The following is an 18,615-nucleotide window of genomic DNA, read 5'->3' on the forward strand; positions in this document are numbered from 1 at the left end:
TTGGTAATTGTATTGCTTCAATTAATCTTCTAATGAAAACTGCATTTTTAATTGGTGATCCTGTTGATGTCATGTATCCTCTCTGTGACCAGAGTTGTCCATAATCATGCACAACTCCGTATCCATACTGACTATCAGTAATGATGGTAACTCTTATATCTTTTGATATTTCACATGCACGAATTAAAGCAATCAGTTCAGCCACTTGTGCTGAACGAACTCCTTCAAGACATGATGCTTCTTCAACATCTACAACTGTACAAACTGAGTATGAAGCTTTCAAGACACCTCCTTCGGATCTTAAGCATGAGCCATCTACAAAGTAGACAAAATCCGATTCAGACAAAGGTCTGTCTTTGATGTCTTTTCTTGGTTTTGTGCAGAATTCCATGACATCTAAACATTCATGTTCAGTTTCAATATCATCAACAATTTCAGAATCAGGCAGCAATGTAGAAGGATTCAGATTCAAACATCTTGAAATCGAAACATTATCTGCTCCCAGTATGATTTTCTCATACTTTGTCAATCTGCTACTTGTTAAATGTTGAGTCTTACCTCTTGTCAGTAATATTTCAACTGAATGAGGCACAAAAACTTTCACAGGAAATCCCATAATGATTCCTTCACTTTGTTCAAGGCTGATACTTGTAGCTGCAACTGCTTTCAAACATCCTGGTAATGCTTTTGCAATTGGATCAAGAACTGCAGAGAAGTATGCAATAGGTTTCTTTAGATTTCCATGTCTCTGTATTAATACAGATAATGCACATCCTTCTCTCTCACTGCAATACAGTTCAAAATCTTTCTCATAATTTGGCATACCTAAAGCAGGAGCTTGGCATAAGCTCTTTTTCAGGTTCTCAAAAGATTCCATCTCAGCATCTTTGAGAATAATTGGATCTTTTACATCTGATTTGGTCAATCTTTGTAGTGGTTTTGCAATTACTGAAAATCCACTTATCCATTGTCGACAGTAACCTACCATTCCCAGGAACATTCTGACCTGTCTTTGTGTTCTTGGCGGTAACATTGCTTGAATCATTTTTATTCTCTCTATTGTTACTTGTCTTTTTCCTTTTGCAATTCTGTGACCAAGATATTTTACTTCTTGTTTGCAAAACTGTAGTTTTGCTGGGGACACTTTATGTCCTTCTTCTGCAAGGCGATTTAACAGAATTATTGTGTCTGTTACACAATTTTCTCTTGTCTTTGCAGCTATTAACAAATCATCAATATACTGCACCATCGTAGACCTACCTGGTAAGTCTAAATCTTCTAATGATCTTTTTAACAATTCATTAAAGATTGAAGGACTTTCTGTATAGCCCTGAGGGATTCTTGTCCATCCAAGGGTCTTACCTTGGAATCTGAAAGCAAAAATTTCATAACTGTCTGGGTGTAATGGAACAGTAAAGAATGCATTGCAAAGGTCAATAACTGTGTACCATTCAGCATCATGTGGAATCTGAAATAGAATTACTGCTGGATTTGGAACCACAGGACAACATGGAATGACAATTTGATTAATCTTTCTCAAATCTTGTACGATCCTAAATGTTCCGTTAGACTTTTTAACTCCCATAATTGGTGAATTACAAGAGCTACTTTTCATTTCCTTTAATACGCCTTGCTTGATTAATTTTTCAATTATAGGTGTAATACCTTCAATTGTCTCTGTTTTCATTTTATACTGTGGAGTGTTTGGAAATTCTATTCCCTGTTTCAATGCTATTTTTACAGGATCTACATTTTTCATCAGACCCATCTCATTTCCAGTAAAATCCCATATTTCAGATTTCACTGTTTCCTTTAGCTCTTCAGGTAAATCCTTTTCTTCAAATGCAGGAAACAATTTTGTTTCTTCTGCTTCCATCATCATCATTGTCATCCTGTACAAACCATCTTCCTCCATTGTTTGTAATTCAACTCCTTCAGGAGAACAATATATTCTGCAATTCATTTTACATAGGATGTCTCTGCCTAATAGATTTACTGGACTACTGTTACAAACTACAAATCTGTGTTTGTCTCTGTAATTTCCAATTTCAACTGGTACTGGATCAGTTAAGTCTGTTTTAATTTGCTGATTACTTACTCCCACAACTTGGATGGTATCCCCAGAGAGAGGTAGGTTTTCAATTTCCACTGATCTAACAGTAGAACGGGTAGCACCAGTGTCCACTAGAAAAGTGATGTCTACATCATTAACTTTCCCGTTTACATAAGGACCAGACTGGTCAACCTCAAGAGTGGCTCCAACAACACACTCTTCCTCCTCTCTCGGGCACCGTCAGCAATAATCATCAGAATCACTGTCTTGACTTTCTGTTAATAAAAATTGTTGTGAAGCATTTTGCATTTGAACCTTTTGCTGCTTTTGCTGTTTTTGTGGTTTTATTACCTGTTCACATCCCTGAAATCCCACGTTTGGATTATATTTTTGAACTCCCCCACAATTCGGAAAAGGTGGTTGTGGCAACTGGTCTTGACGATTATTCACCTGTTGTTGTTGCTGTTGTTGTAACTGTCGCTGAATATTAAATTCATTTAACCCCTGTTGCATCTGTAGCTGTTGCTGCAGGTTAACACCATTCTGCATCTGTGGATTCAATAAGGGATTCTTTGAGTTTCTAGGAGGATGAGGACACTCGTCCCTCCAATGTCCAATTTCGCCACAATTAAAACAAGGTAATCTTTGTTTCAGCTCTTCTATCTTTGGGCTAAATTTCTTTGGGAAATTATTACCTTTAAACTTTCCTTGTATCTGGTTTGTATTTCCAGTTTGAACAAAATTAGTGTTCTTATTTCCCATGCTGGCAATCTGTTGCTCAGCCACCTTTACCTGAGCCCACATGGCTTTCTCCTTCAGCTTCTTCTGTTTTACTTCTAATTCATCGCTACAATATTTTGCTTTTCTTAGAATATCATCTACAGATAGTGCTTGCCATCCGACAATACTAGTTCTGATCATTTCTCCAATTTCAGGTTTTAGTCCATAAACAAATCTATAGATAAAATGACTCATGTCTTTTTCATCTAATTTTTCATAACCACTGTATTGTTTAAAGATTAACAATAGTCTTTCATAAAAAGAATGAACTGATTCTTTTGTTTCCTGTTCTGTTCTTTCTATTTTAACCCAATCAACTTCTTTGGGTGGAATTTTGTTTTTCATCCAAACAATTACTTTCTCATAGAAATCCATTACAAGTGGATTTGGGGCACCTGTTTCTTTGATTCGTTCAGGTTCTGCTTTTGGCCAACTAATAGATATTTTACATTCTGTCCAAAGATCAGATGGGACTACAATGTCAAAAAATCCATCTAAATCAATCCACAGAACTTTTGACACTTTGATAAATCTATCGACTTGCCTGTACCACTCAACTGGTTTCTCCCTCAATTTTGGAAAGTCATTTGTGAATAACAGAATGTCTTGTCTTGACCATGGGACATGAACATATCCTTCACCTGCAACTTCCCTCATTGGAAATTGTTTTGACAATTTTTCCAATCTTTCATCTTCCTTCCTTTTGGTCCATTTCACTCTCCATTTGTTCAGTTCTCCTAGCTTTTTGATATATACAATCAAATCTTTAATGTGAACTATTCTTCCCATTGAGTTCAAACTCTCAATGTCACTTTCTGAAAAGTCTAATCTGTAATGCTTTGCAAAATTCTTTTGTTTACTCACATCGATTTCCAGTTCTGCAGCTAGATCTTCTAATTGATCATATTTATTTTTCGTTTTCCACTGAATACTTTTGCAAATGAATAATAGTTCATCATCCCGATAGTAATTTAAACTATCCGGGCCAATTGTTCCAATTATTAATTCTTCAATATTAGCTTTTAATTTGGCCACATCAAGTTTTGGTGTGGTTACCCTAACTTCAGGACTTCCTACATCTGACATAGCACCCATTGGTGTTTTTGGAGATAAATCCTCATTAAAGGTTAAATCAGGCATTCTCGATCTAGAAGTGTTTAATTCAGTCAAGTCTGAATAAAATTTTTCAGCAGGCTTTTGAATTTCTGTATTCAAAGGAATAGTTAATCCATTTTTGTTTGTATCTCTTTGATCAAATACAGGCTGAACAGGACCTATTGTTACTGGAACTGTGACAGCTTCCATGCCTTTTGTCATTCTTTTAATTAATTCTTCTTTAGACCTTAAATATTCATTATAATCAACATCCTCAACATTTCTTGTCTCTCTTGCATAATCTTTTGGAGGTTCCCTTGCTCTTGGAGTCATTGAAAAATGTCTACCTTCATTTCGAGCATTCTCGAATTCTGATCTTCTAGGAGTTTCAGTGATTTCACTATTATTTGGATAAAGTTTAGGAGCTTCACTAATTGGAGGTGCACTCGGTGAAGTTTCAGTAGAAACCACCGGAGTAGACCATGATCTAGGAGGTCTCAAAGGCTGATTAGGCTGTTTCTTTCTAGCAGTTGTATATATTTCTTCCATAACTGCATCCTCAGATTCACTTTCCATAGATTTCCCTGTAGGAGAACCCATTACCATTTCATGAATTAAATATAATCCTTCACTCATGTTTCCCTGTCTCCACATTCGCAATCTATCTTCATGAGTTTCTCTTTTCCATGATGGATTTTTAGAAGGTCTTTTAATTCCACTAGCTTCTCTTTGTAACTGATACATCTCGTCTTCCCACTCAACTAAAGCTTCAAATTGAGTTGGTCTCGGTTTTGGAACAAGAGCATTCATTTTCTCTCGTAAATTTCTTAAAACTCTTACATTAAATGAACCATCATCAGGCCAAGCTAAAACACCGTCGTTTTTAGTATAACGTTTCCAACTGTCGAACCATAAGACAGTATGATATCCGTATTCACCTTCCATGTACGCTGCAGGTGTTTTATACTTATGAAGTAGTTTACCACCTCGCGTTTCGATTTTCTTGTCAGGTGAAAATAAATTCTTAAATTTCTGAAATAATGTTGTCTTTTTCTCAATATGTTTAAAATGATAACTCATTTTTAAGAGTTAAATTTAATTCACAAAATCGTTCGTAAAATATTTCCGGGATGTTCCGCAAAACAACCAATCCGTGCGCGAAACACACCAACAGGCCAATGGCAGTTGAGCTGCGTCACTTTTCAGCTCGACCAATAAATTTGGAGATTTTCCGAAGGACCAATCAGCTCACAGGCCGTCAGAGATTCAAGAGCCAATCAGAATACAGCTTGTGACGTAGGTCACCCAATCCCAGCGCGGCCCTGTGACGTACACAGCAGCTGCGGTTTCTCGCTTCTCACTCCTGGCGCTTACCCCTCCTTCACAAAATCTTTTCACAGCGCCATTTTAAGAACACTTTTCAGTGTAAATTAATTCTTAACAATGACTATAAAGACAACATCTGTTCGTTTCACTATTTAGGATAGTTTACATACATTCAAGTATCCACACTTCGGAATAGACGGCGCTATTCACACTAAGGATAATATTCAATTGTCAGTAGAGTAACCTTACCCCACCCTTCTAACACGTATAATTATGAACTCGCTTTGCTCTGAACCCACCGCGAAGTGAAAGTTCTAAGAGTTCCACTTGAACATAAAATACAATTCAAACTCGCACTTTTACACGGAAAATTCCCTAATTTCAAACACACATGAAATCCGTACAGGACTCTCACCTGTTTATAGAATTCATGCACCGTTAGCAAAATAACGACGTTATCCGTACAGGGCTCTCACCTGTTTATAGATATGAAACATGTACCCGTACAGGACTCTAACCTGTTTATAGATAATCATGTACCGACGTTAATTTTACCCTTCACTCAAGCTCGGATATAACTAGTACTCTCATCACAGTGAGTTTTATGGAAGGCGCTTTGTCCCTATTCTCATGCTGCTTTGATTTTTTAGAAAATCCTCACTATACAAGATTCAGACCTAGCCCTAAAACTGTGCTGCTCGGCGACAACACTATGGTACACGGCGATACCTCTTGTGATACTCGGCGATATCACTACAAACAGAACAGATGACTTGCGTGACTAATTTCTCGCCACACAATCTATACCGGTATAGCTTACAGATAGGCACGAAAAACGAACTTAACATGTGTTAAAACATCGATCCTATTTCCATACCATGACGTAATCCTTAGCAACCAACATATTACCTTGGTTACCTCTTAGCAACCATCAATTTCTGCTACCAGAGAATTGATCCAGCGGGCTATAGAAAATATATCATAAACTACACTACCCAACTTCATAACCTATAAACAAAATTCTATACTAAATATGGACCCATTTATGAACCTGATATATTTTGGGCCTACTGAATCAGGTGGTCAGAATAAATCTATATACACATTATCTACATACTATATACATATTTATACATTTGCAGAAACAATATTGTCATTAGAATAAAACCCAACTATTTAAACGACCACCATAGGTGACGTGATCTAGCTAATGGTAACCTATACTTCTAAATAATCAAGACCAGCTTGTTTGTCAAAAGTAAGATTTTATTTTCTAAATTATGGTATATATGTTGTAAGTTTTATAAATGAAATTTATTTGCAATAAAGCAAGCATGATGGTAAGAAATATAAGAAAAATACAATTTAAGCAATTGAATCAATTTTAAAGAAATTATATAAAGTTTAGCATTTCTAAAACCTATTTCCCTAACTGAGCTAAATAGACAGAAATTAAAGTAAAGATCTTTGAGGATTCTTACGTGCTCCACGCAAAGTCCAGCAGCACATCACCCTCATCGGAAAGTCAGAAAGCAGCAGCCAGCCCAACCCTAAGGGCATGACTTTTTATACCTTTCTACGCTAACTAAACTAGCAAAGGAAAGTTTTCAGAAATTCTCGACGTCCCATTGGCTAAGAGTGACAAGTGACATGTCACCCGATTCTTAAAAAGTTCCACAAAATCATGTCTTACAAAGACCATTGTCTCTTCCACGTGAAGCCAGAAGCTTCCTGCGATTGCAACTTTGTATTAAGTCATCCTCGCAGCTTCCATAGTCTTTCAGTACAACTTCCGCGGATGCCAAGTTAAGGACTGACAAAAAGTTCACTTTCGACCTTGGCCATGTCCGACAGAATGATGTCAGCTCATCAGTTTTTGCTTTGTGAATGCAGCTTCAATAATCGTTTTAATTCAGAATGGGCGTCTCGTGACTTTCTGCAGAATTATAGATCAGCTCTTTTTCTGCGGCTCAAATAACTAGGCCCAAACGCAGGCAACTTATGTTTTCTAGTATAAAACAAACACAAGAAAAGTATTAATGTAAGAAATAAAGTATATTCTGTATCCACCCCATGGTTTACTAATTAATTAACCCACCCGATTAATCAAAATGTTACCTAGCTAATGCAAACAAATAAAGCAGCGTTTATATTTACCAGTCTCCGTTTTTCTATGAGACCCATATGCACCTAGAATAGTAGAAATGACATCACACAGACAAGGAAAAGCAAAACAAGCACATGCTTCTTTTAAGTTTGCAGCAGTTAGTAATGACAAAAACGAAAACAATAAATTATTTTATTATTTTGCACGAACAAAAAGATGCAACAAATATGCACGTTTATGAGCACACATGTTAGTCCCCCCACGTGTAAAGTTTAATCTAAGTTGTATTAGCATGACATATCACAAATCATTAATAATTTTATTCATGTTATGGAAATGTGACTTTGCGAGTCTAAACAAAATTTTGTTTTCTATCTCGCTCCATCACTATGGTAGCCCAATAATTGCGGTTTACTCTGGATTATGCTTGCCGGTTAAAATACTCAAGGGACTAGTCAGCCAGTCAGTCAGTCAATCCACTTTATTCGATTAATTAAAAACATAAAATTACAAAAACAAACACCAAACATAAACAATATTACAGATAATTGTAGCATGATGATTAACATACACAGACAATATTTCAATTCATTTAAATAAAAACACTATCGCCGGATCGTACCCCTTGTCCTAATAAAAATGCAATAAACCTTATAATCCAATTTAGGAAGAAAACAGCTTCAAGTTTCTCTTATTCTTTAACCTCTCCGCCGCTTCCAGGAAAGATGCAATGTTAAAAATATCCCCAGGGTTACACAAAGACTGTAGAAAGACTAACGCCGGTCTGACCTGAGTAAAACCCCTTCCTCTCAAAATAGGAACCAGAAATCTCATGCGAATATTGGAATAAAAGTCACGGAACATCATAAAATGCAAAGTGTCCTGGGTTGAGAAATTATAACATTGGCAGGGTTCAGCATCAACAGGATTACACCATTCCCGAGAATCCCCCAATGTGAAATGAATCAGATTAAAACTGAGCCTAGTTAGGAGCCAACTATGGTAAGGTTTGTTAACAATTGATAAATAAGGTTCCAAGGTAATTGATGTTTTTAACAAGTAATGGGCCTTGACTAGAGGTTTACATAGCTCCTGTTCATCTCGCCCCATCATCAGAACTTTGTTAAAATTCATTTTTACCCACGACACATCCTCCTTCCTGATCTTATCAGGTTCCTCATAAAGTTCTGGCCGTCCTATTTTAGAAAACATACTTTTAACATACGACAGCCACTTAATTTTTGAGGACTTATCTAATTTAGCACAGTGCCGTAAAATCCCATGGTTCAGAGTTAGATCAGGGTTCAGTCAAGTTTTGAGCCAGTAAAGCAACAGAGCTGTATTCAAATTATCAGTAACATAGCCTAGCCCTAACTCCTGGTGGATAGCATACGATGGAGTAGATTGTAGTACAGACAAAAGACTCCGTAGGAATTTATTTTCAGCTATCTGAATCCCTGTCTGTTCTTTATAACCCCAGATAGAGGGTCCATAGGGCGCAATGGCCAAACAGTTGGCTTTATAAACCTTTAGAATAGCCTCTATCGGTCTAGCCCCCAAACGCTGTGCGAACCGTAAAAGAGATGAGGAAGCACGTATGACTGCATTCTTTTTTACTTTTTGTTGCAGGACCCAGGATGACCTATCATCAAATAGGACTCCCAGGTAAGTGAAGGAGGACACGGAGGTAACTTCCTCTCCATTACAATAAATTGTTTTCCTAGCTCTGTGACCTACTGTCATGGTGTGTGACATTCCATTATTCACAATTAGATCTAATGAATGCATAAACGTCCCGAAGGCATCTAGGAGCCGCTGAAGGCCCACTGCAGTACGGGCTAAAAGTACAGCATCATCCGCGTATAGGAGAACAGGGATTAAGCCGTCTCCTACACGCGGAATATCCAGAGCCGCCTCCACTAGCACTTTGTCCAGGTCGTTAATATAGAGAGTGAACACCAGGGGCGCTGGAATACATCCCTGCCGGACGCCCCTGCCAGAGTTAAAAGATCTGGTGCAGTCACCAGCCTGGGTTATCCTGACCGAGGCTGTAAGATCTTGATGAAGGTTAGCTAAAAAATAAACAAGACAAGGGTCAAGACCCTTTTTCCAAAAAAATGTTCGATAGCTTTGACCTGTTAACCAGGTCAAACGCGCTGGATAAATTCATGAAAGCCATCGTCAGGCACCCCTCCTTGGCCATAGTATATGTGCCTATTAATAGATGCAAATTTAAACACTGGTCCATTGTGCTCCTCCCACATCTAAAACCATATTGCATATTGGACAAAATCCCCCTCTCATGTACCCAATCTGTAATTTTAGTTAGAATTACCTTTCCCAAAATTTTCACAGAGGAGTCAATAAGGGATATCGGCCTATAACACAGAGGATCCCCCCCGCTGCCCCTTTTTAAAGATGGGAATAATAATTGATTTTAGCCAAGAGGCCGGGAAACCAACTGAGCCCACAGCACTAAAAACATTTACAAGGATTTTAGCCCAGAATTGGGTGTTGCTTTTATAGAGGTCTGCAGGAATGCCGTCTGGTCCCGGCGCTTTATTACTAGCAGTGTCTCTTATTACCTTTTCAATTTACCCATAATTAAACTCGAGCGGGGTACTTGCTTGATAAAGTGAGGACCAAGGGGTACAATCCACGACCCCCCTGACTCATAAATCACTTCAAAATGAGAAAGCCATTGAGCTTCAGTAATATTACAATCCTGGGACTCATTGTCCTCCCCCAAGAAAAAAAGGAGTGTTTATGATGGTCCAGAGCCTAGAGCTATCCCTTAACACCTCCACGGACAGCAGTGAATTCCATGCCTCATCCTTGATCTCTTTTTTCCAACTGTGAAGTGCCAGCTTATACTCCTTCCCCCTCCCGGCTATCAAATCCCTAGCCCGGGGTTGTTTTTTCAGGGCTAAAATTAAAGAGCGATGAGCTTGTGAGCATTTCTCATCGAACCACTTAGGGCCACACTTGCATTTCATTTTAGTATTTATACTTAAATCACGGCCTATCTGAGTGCATATTCCCTCAAAAACTACAAGTTCCGCATTCTTGGTACTTAGAGGGTTAGTGCAAATAGCAATACAATCTGTGCATTTCTCACACAGGCCACTTAAAAAAATATCCGGGGTTACATTGGCCCATCTAAGCCTCCTTCCCTGATCACAAGGTAGCACCTTATTCGGAACCCAGTTCCTGCCACCTTTGCTCAGGATGCCACAGGTAATATCCAGGATTAGGATAACCGGATTATGATCCCTCAGAGGAGATTCCTGAGCATTATAGAAAGTCACCTTATTGAATAACGTGTGGGACATAAAAATATAATCTATAATGGTATTACTAGCCTTGGCTTTAAACGTGGGGCACCGATCTCGAAGGTTGACAAAACTAGCTTCAAAGAGATCAGCATCCATTAAAAGGGACTCAAGACCCTCACCCCGTATGTTGTGCTCAAAATGTGGGATCTGGGCAAAATTAAAACCATACAAATCATTTAACGAACAATGTAAATCACACAAATGCGTGTTAAAATCACCCATTAATAAAACATAAAATGAAGTGGATTGCTTTGACTTATAATCATTAAAAAAGTGACTCAAAGTACTTAAGTGCTGATTTACATAGTCGCACTCCCCCGAGTTGTAAATATTCACTAACAAGAGCTTTGGGTAATTTTGCTTACTAAGCTCCAGTATCAGACAATGGGAAGAGTCCAACTCTAGCCTTTTTACGGAGCCTCTTAGGTCCAAAGAAAGGAGAAACAAGAGACCACCTTTTGCCCTGCCCGCTAAAGCTGGACATGCAGGTAGGGAGAATGAGCTAAAGCCGTCTAGCCAGAAATTGTCCCCCCTGTCCCAGGTCTCCTGGAGGGTAATTATATCATATGATTTTATGTAGGATAGCCAATTAGTCTTTTAGTAACACTGAACAGGGTGCCATGGAAACCGGCGACTAGCTTCATAAAGGCTGGCAGTAAAATGTTGTCAGACCCTTTCACTCTGGAACTGATTCACAAAGGTAAACTTCTGCATTTGTTTTTCAGTATTCACAAAACTGCAATTTTTTACTAACTTTACGACTGTGGAGTTTCTGCAGTCAGGGCGGAGAACTAAACACATAAAAAGATAGGACATCATACATAAGTGGTTTCCCAGGGCAACCCGACGCCTGACGATTAAAGATGTTTAGGTCTTTGTATCAGCTTGCTATCTTTATCACCATTATAAATAAAGTTAGGGGGATGATTTACAGTTTTGTGGGAGGGTACTCTGTCACAGTGGTCTTCTCCAAACTCAAGGTCTGCTTGTCTGATGTAGAGGCTGGTGGACAAAAAGAATGTCAAAGACGAAGCCTAATCTGGCTCCATTGCCAGCATACTCCTTCGACAGCTCAACAGAGTACAGGCCATCAGAGGTTAGGAATCCGACTACCCGCCCAATTACTTTTTTTTGTGTTCATTACTGCAGGAAAACTGGACAATAAACAGAAACAAGGCCCACTCACCATGGGGCAAAACTCCCATGGTGTGGGGGATCATTTGTTTTTAATTTAAATTCTAAAAACAAATTTCCTATTTGGGAGTATGATGTTGAAAAATGAAAAGTAGTGTAAAAGTTCGACATGCGGCTGTCTTTTTTGACAGCGAGGTCCGTCAAACTTTTAAAACATTGACAGAAAGCACTGTGTCATTGGTTCCTATCAATGTTAAAAGTTATCCACAAGGGTGGCAAGCAATTCTAGATTAGTGGGCAAAAGACCCTTGGGGTGGCAAGCACAATGTCCTACACCATCCCAACAGAGAACCCTCCATCTGCCAAAGATTAAATTAGTCCCTTAGTTTCCAACAAATTTACACATACATATACTTACAAACACTTATTTCAACCTAATTGAAATCAGTACTGCTGTCATCAACCTCTTAAGGATGAGAGACAGATTAGTGATTGCAGGGTTTTGTACAGAAAACATCTCAATTAGAAATATAAAATATATGGCACCCTAATCTACTGAGCTAGCCCATGAAATTCACACTCCTTACATGACAATATTTAAAAGCCTGGACTCACCACCTTTATATTCTGTAAGTCTTCCCCAGACGTAGACCGGCCCTGTTGAAATTTGCAATATTGCATGTCCCACTTTCCTGTTCTTTCGTAGCTTCTGGAGGTCCGCATGGAATGCTGTCTAGTACTCACTTGGGAAAATTCTGACAAACTCTTCTCGTGCAAAGACTGGTAGAGTGTCAGTTGCGGTCCATGGAAATGGGAGGAAAGGTCTTGCTGGGATCTAAATTGTACCATTGGACCTGAAACGAGTGCGAAGATAACAGATTATTCAACTGGAATAGCACTGTAAAAATACTCATGATATGGACTTCCAGCTGAAATTTTGAATACAATATAGTGTCAAATTGTTTACAACTGCACACCAAGCAAGGGAATCCTGCAAGCAAAGTGAAAGCATGCCAGAGGGTGCACATTGAATTGATTTACAGATCTGCCAATAGATGGAATCAATACAAAATAAACAGTTACCTTCTGAAGTGCTTTTCCTGTTGGAACCTTTATCCACATAGATTCCTAATCTAAACTTTTCTGCATATGCCCATCCAGCACTAGATGGCATTGCTGAAAATCAGTATTACGAACAAGATCTGTTCCTTTGAGAGAAGGCCAGGCGGAATAGAGAAACGACCCTCCAAGGAGGTAACAGTTCTCAGAGATTTTGTATTTTCCATAGCACTTTTCACTGGCACTAAAATGTCACAAGCTTCTACTGTCAGTCCACTACACAGTGTGGCATCAAGCTGCACAATAGAACATTGATAACCCTGACTATACTGTGTTTTAGAGTTTAAAACGGTATTTCAAGTCACTTTAAGGCTAAGAATACAATTTGATGATGGTGCATGCAGGCACCTTTTAGCTGCTTTGGAACCTCTTTAAGTGACTAGTGAGAGTTAGTGAGATTGTACTAATAAGTTGCTCTTCAGAGCGGCTCAAAATCTTATTGAGTTGGGATTCACTACATGTACGGACCCACAGATTGTTCCACATATTTAATTAAAAAGAGTTTTCTTCCTTCACTGACTGACAGGAACTGTCATGTAGATAGGCTTTGCCTTCACACTATGTTAAGTTAGCATGAGCTTATTAGAAGTTTAAACGCCATTTTTCCTTTCTGCTGCTTCTGCACACAGCACATATTGTTATTAATGCTTTGAGCCTAGTAGAATATTTTGCTTCGCATGAGAATAATATGTTTTCCTATTGTATCAGCTTTGCTTGGTAAGCTATGTCGGAACAGTGAGTGCCGAGGCCTTCAATGTTATTTCAACACAGTGGTTGTTGTTAGGTCTGATCAGCGCACGCCCTAGACATAACACATATGCAGCTGTGGCCAACTCTGGCTTTTGGCGCGTTTAACAATGTACTGCGCAGATCATGCACACACACTTGATGAATATTTCGCATGCAGAGAGCTGGGGTAGAAGATGATGTGATCCCTTTCTACTGAGACCAGAGGTATGGGGCCGCCCTTCTAAAACCCAAAGAGACCTTCTTTAGATATAATATAATATACTAGCAAGGGAGGGTAAGACTGAGGTGACATTTAGTCTTCTTCCCTTTAGCATTTTAACATGCTTTCTCCCTTTGTATTTTATGGACTAGTAACTATTCTGATAACCTTGTTGCATATAATATGTTTGCTTGTATTAGCTAAGATACCGCGCCTGAGAACACAGCATTAGAAATAAATATTTCAAACTTGCACGTGTCTTCATTTACTCCTCGTTCTGGATTGGTATGTTAGTATAACAGAAGAGTGTTCATGTGTCCCACATTACCTGGGGTGTTCTAAGTCCATGTTCTGGGTTGTCTAATCATTGGGGGTATGGAAGAACCAATGAGACACTGATTGCTAGTCTTGTAGGGGATTTTGGATACTGTGGTGAGTTTTGGTAGACCCTAATTCACTGAGGTTCTAAGTCTCTATGCACAGTTCTGTGTAGGAGCAGAATCCCTGCGACATGGCGCCCAACCGTTGGTGGTCTTATTACATGACACTTGAGTAGTGCTTATATCAGTCCTTAACCCCCTTCACTATTGTTTCCGAAGGACAGTGGTATCGGACAAACCTACCTATAGTTACATAGGTCTTTTCAAGCTTGAATCTTTTCAAATGGTTTCCTTTTGAATTACTACCCAGTTGTGCTACGTAGTTTTTTGTTGTACCTCTTTCTTACTGTGTCACTATGGCTGACGTTGACATACCGCAGCATAGTCGAATTGCGGTTCACTATTATTTGCAGGCTTATAACGTCGGGTTGGAGGGCATGGCAGTTATTATGGTTGTGAGTGCGGAAGTAGCTTACCCATACGAAATGTTCTATTCGTGGGTGACCTTCCCGGCTGTGAACGCAAATACTAATGTGTTCGACACTTATACTGCTACTGCCGTGCCTCAGGAATATGTTCCATATAGGACACAGGAGGTTCAGATTAATGCTTGGCAGCATCGAGTTTGATTTAATGGCGCCCTACCCCACACTTTGTTAGGCTCAAGGTTAGGTCCTTTGTCCATTCTAGGCGCTACCTGGCCTGTTTTGGCTAGATTTACACCGCATCCTAGACATGGAGCGGTTCCCGTTGCAGATTTAGGGCTGTTACATACAGTCGCAATTAGTGTAATTTGGTCGTTAGTGCAATACATTACCCGCAACCTCCTGGGCGGGGCCCCAGGTGCTGCGGCGCTTCCAGCCGGACCGAGCGGTATGAAGCTTAGTCCTGTTATGGTTAATGCAGTGATGGGCACGCGCCCCCAGGATAAGGATGATATGCCTTTCTGGCTTACCGAAAAAATTGACCAGCTGGAAGCTGTATTTCCTAATACAACTCCTGCTGAGAAACACAGGATTCTGACAATTAGTTTGCCTAAAGACTTGATACCAGAGGCAGGTGACTGTGAGTCTTGGGGTAAGATTTCTGCGGCGGTGTACACGAGGTGCTTTGGCACTCCGTCAATGACTGTCCTTCCCTCGGTCATTAAACGTGTTCAAGATGAGCACGGATCTGAGGCAGCGGTTGAATTGGGTATGCGGCTCTGCAGCAGTTTTGGCGTAGTTTCCGATCTTGTCCTTGCGAATGTCAAGGGAGATACGGTAAGCTTTCAGGTGTGTAATGCTTTGCAAGCGGTGCCCGATGCCGATAAACCCCGCCAGTTACCGAGAATTATTACGGCGGCTTATAAAACCGTGGGCCGTAACAGTTTGGGTGTCAAGCCTTTCTTAACAAAAGAGAAAAAGCAACCCCAAGGGCAGAAGTCGGAAACAGACGACCAGCCCAAGGTTAAGAAGCAAACTTGGCTGAAAAAACAAAAACAGGGTAAACAACAGCAATAGAAACAGGGGTCACGTCCTGCATCTCCAGTGCTTGCACCTACAGAACGTGTTTATGACTTGCGCGATCACGCGGTGATAAAATCTCCAGATCGTTTTCAGGTTTCTGAACAATGCTCTCCTCGTTCTTTTCAGGACTCATCGGCCTCATCGACCGGTGGTGGAGGAGGCAGCAGAGGTCGGGGTGGCCAGCAGGGACGCAACCAGCCCCGCCCGAAAAACGGTAAAGGCAAGCAGGACGATTCAACACCGAAAAGACCACAGTTTCAGAAAAAGACAGTTGCCGCTTTAACAGCGGGATATGCCACAGATAGTGAGAACGCAGCTTCGGAATCTGACATGGGCTCTGACCTTGCTGGACAGCGCGGCAGAGATTACCATAGTGCGAGAGGCTCTGCGTCCACTACTGAAGGTGACAGCGACTGACCAGTATGTTGTTGTGGAGACAGCTGATACCAGAGTAGCTCCCCCTGATAGACTTTATAACATTGTCCTCTTAATTGAAGGTGACATATAACGTACCTTAAAAGAGGTAGTTTAGGAAAATCTTACGACTCCTATGACATTTTGTTAGCGGAGGCTGACTGGCCCCCACCTTTTGTTCTCGCAGCTCCGTGAGGGGAGAAGGTGATCCTCCCTAGTTTCGCGCACACTGTCTCAAAGGAGCATGCGCTGAATTTTGCAGAAGAGTGGGCTAAAGCCCTTGCGCCGTCTCTGTACCGTACTCACTGTGGTTGGGATACATTTTCCCCACACCACAAGATTCCCTTACAGTCTATGCCACAGCCTCAACCTCAATATTCCATCCGACGCGAAGCTAAGGCTTCCGTTGCAGAAATCCTTGAACAATTGGAATATCAAGGTGTAATTGAAACTTGTGTGTCACCGATGAATAACCCTCTTTTTACTGTGACCAAGCCAGACGGCTCGTTCCGTTTGGTATTGGATTACCGGCATTTGAACTCGCATTGTCGTACCTGTGCAGTACAGAATACCCACAGCTCTGCTTTAGTGGATTGTCTTGTGCGTAAACGGTTTAAAACCCCACTTGACATTTCCAATGGTTTTTTTGCCCACAATTTGGATGGTCTTAGTTCCCAATGGACCAGTTTTACAAGTGGTGGCAAACAACGCCAATACAAACGTTTACCTATGGGCTATAAGGATAGTCCAGGCGTGTTTGCTGCCTGCATTGTCTCTCTCTTAGAGAGAGTGGACACGCATGTGTGTTCGTATGTGGATGACATATATCTCACAGACGACGAGCTTTGGGCGCATCTGTGTCGCGTTGACCGCATAATTTGTAACTTTGAGGACTTTGGTTACAAATTCAACTTTGCAATGTCTCACATTGCAGAGTACACAGTGTTGTTTCTGGGCTATGAGCTCAACAATGAAGGGCGAGGATTGGCTCCTCACTTCTTGGAGAAATACGCACAACTGCACGCTCCTAAAACTCTGAAAAAGTTACAGTCCTTGCTGGGATTTTTGAATTTCGGGCGTACATGCATTCCTGACTATGCCCAGCGTATCAAGCCTTTGTATGCTTTGATACAACCTACTTTTACCAAATCTTGCTGGCTGCCAGAACATTTAGCTATTTTGCAATCTTAGCAGGCTGATCTTCTAGAATCTAAATTCTCACTGACTCGTGAGAACCACACCAACCTGGTGATAAGAATCATCCCTGGGGCGGTGGGCTTCACTTAACTTACTTTTAACGAAGGAGACACAGTACCTATTACTTACAAGTCACACATCTACACTTCGGCAGAAATACGGTTTTCCACTGTGGAAAAAGTTTTGACAGCAGTGCAGATGGTGATTCTTAAGGAACGTGCACTGTCGCAGGAAAAACGCATGTTGGTTGTTACCCCGTATCCTGCATTAGAGGCAGTGACGAAAGCCAGTGAACTTAATTCTAAAGCTTTGCACCCACGGTGGATACAATGGGCAGCATCATTGACGTCTCCGGATGTCTCATTTATTTTTGATGCTTCCCTACAGTCGCAAGAGTTTTTGCAGTATGAATTTGTTCATCCTGCGCCTTTCACTATGCGGCCTTTGGAGGATTTCCATTGCATCATACACACCGATGGTTCAGCGCAAGTTGTGCATGGGTCTAAGCATGCATACATTTCAGCTTGCACCATTGTGGTAGGTGCCATGGTGAACGATGAGTTCAAGTCCAGGGTCGTGCACACGCAGACTTTAGGAGACTGCACCGCACAATTGGCAGAGCTTCATACTCTGATGCTTGCATTGGAGTATGCTGTTCCTAGTGTGACGACTCTTATTGTGAGTGATTCTTACTACTGTGTCCAGTCTTACAATGAAAACCTGTTCTCTTGGATTCAGAATGATTTTCGTGATTCCAAGGGTGGCACAATAAAACATAAAATGATCTGGGTCCGAGTGGCTGAGCTTAAAGAGCAGTTGCCACTCGTGTTTGTAATTCATACTCTCGGTCATCAGCACGTAGGAGTTCACGCTGTTGGCAATTCATTGGCCGATGAGGCTGCAAAATCAGCAGTATCGACATATTTGGTTGCAGCAGTTACACGTTCCAAAAGTAAGATTGATGATGATATCTTGGCAGCTGTTGCTGCGACTGAGAAGGGAAGTAAATATCCTAAGGGGTTCCCTTCGAAGTATTCATACCACTTAAGTCCTAATAAAGTTCCTTATGTGAAAATACCCGACGTTGGTGAAAGGTTGATTCCCAGCGCGGACCGCAGGCCAGCGCTGATTACTGCAGCCCATGAAGGTGTTGCGTCTGCGCATGCGGGCGTTTCGGCTACTGTATCTCAGTTACAACAACGTTTCTGGTGGCGGGGA

General features: G+C 40.6%; 1 protein-coding gene across 1 annotated transcript in view; it reads right to left on the minus strand.

Moving 5' to 3' along the window:
* Positions 1–18,615, minus strand: part of ARHGAP9 (Rho GTPase activating protein 9) — a 744,735-nt gene that overhangs the window by 563,058 nt on the left and 163,062 nt on the right. Inside the window, exon 4 of the mRNA XM_078688987.1 lies at positions 12,446–12,684. Within this exon, the coding sequence (XP_078545113.1) occupies positions 12,446–12,684 (239 nt within the window). The remainder of the gene's footprint in view (positions 1–12,445; positions 12,685–18,615) is intronic.

The sequence above is a fragment of the Lissotriton helveticus genome, chromosome 1_1, assembly GCF_964261635.1.
Source record: "Lissotriton helveticus chromosome 1_1, aLisHel1.1, whole genome shotgun sequence".
Classification (NCBI taxonomy): domain Eukaryota; kingdom Metazoa; phylum Chordata; class Amphibia; order Caudata; family Salamandridae; genus Lissotriton; species Lissotriton helveticus.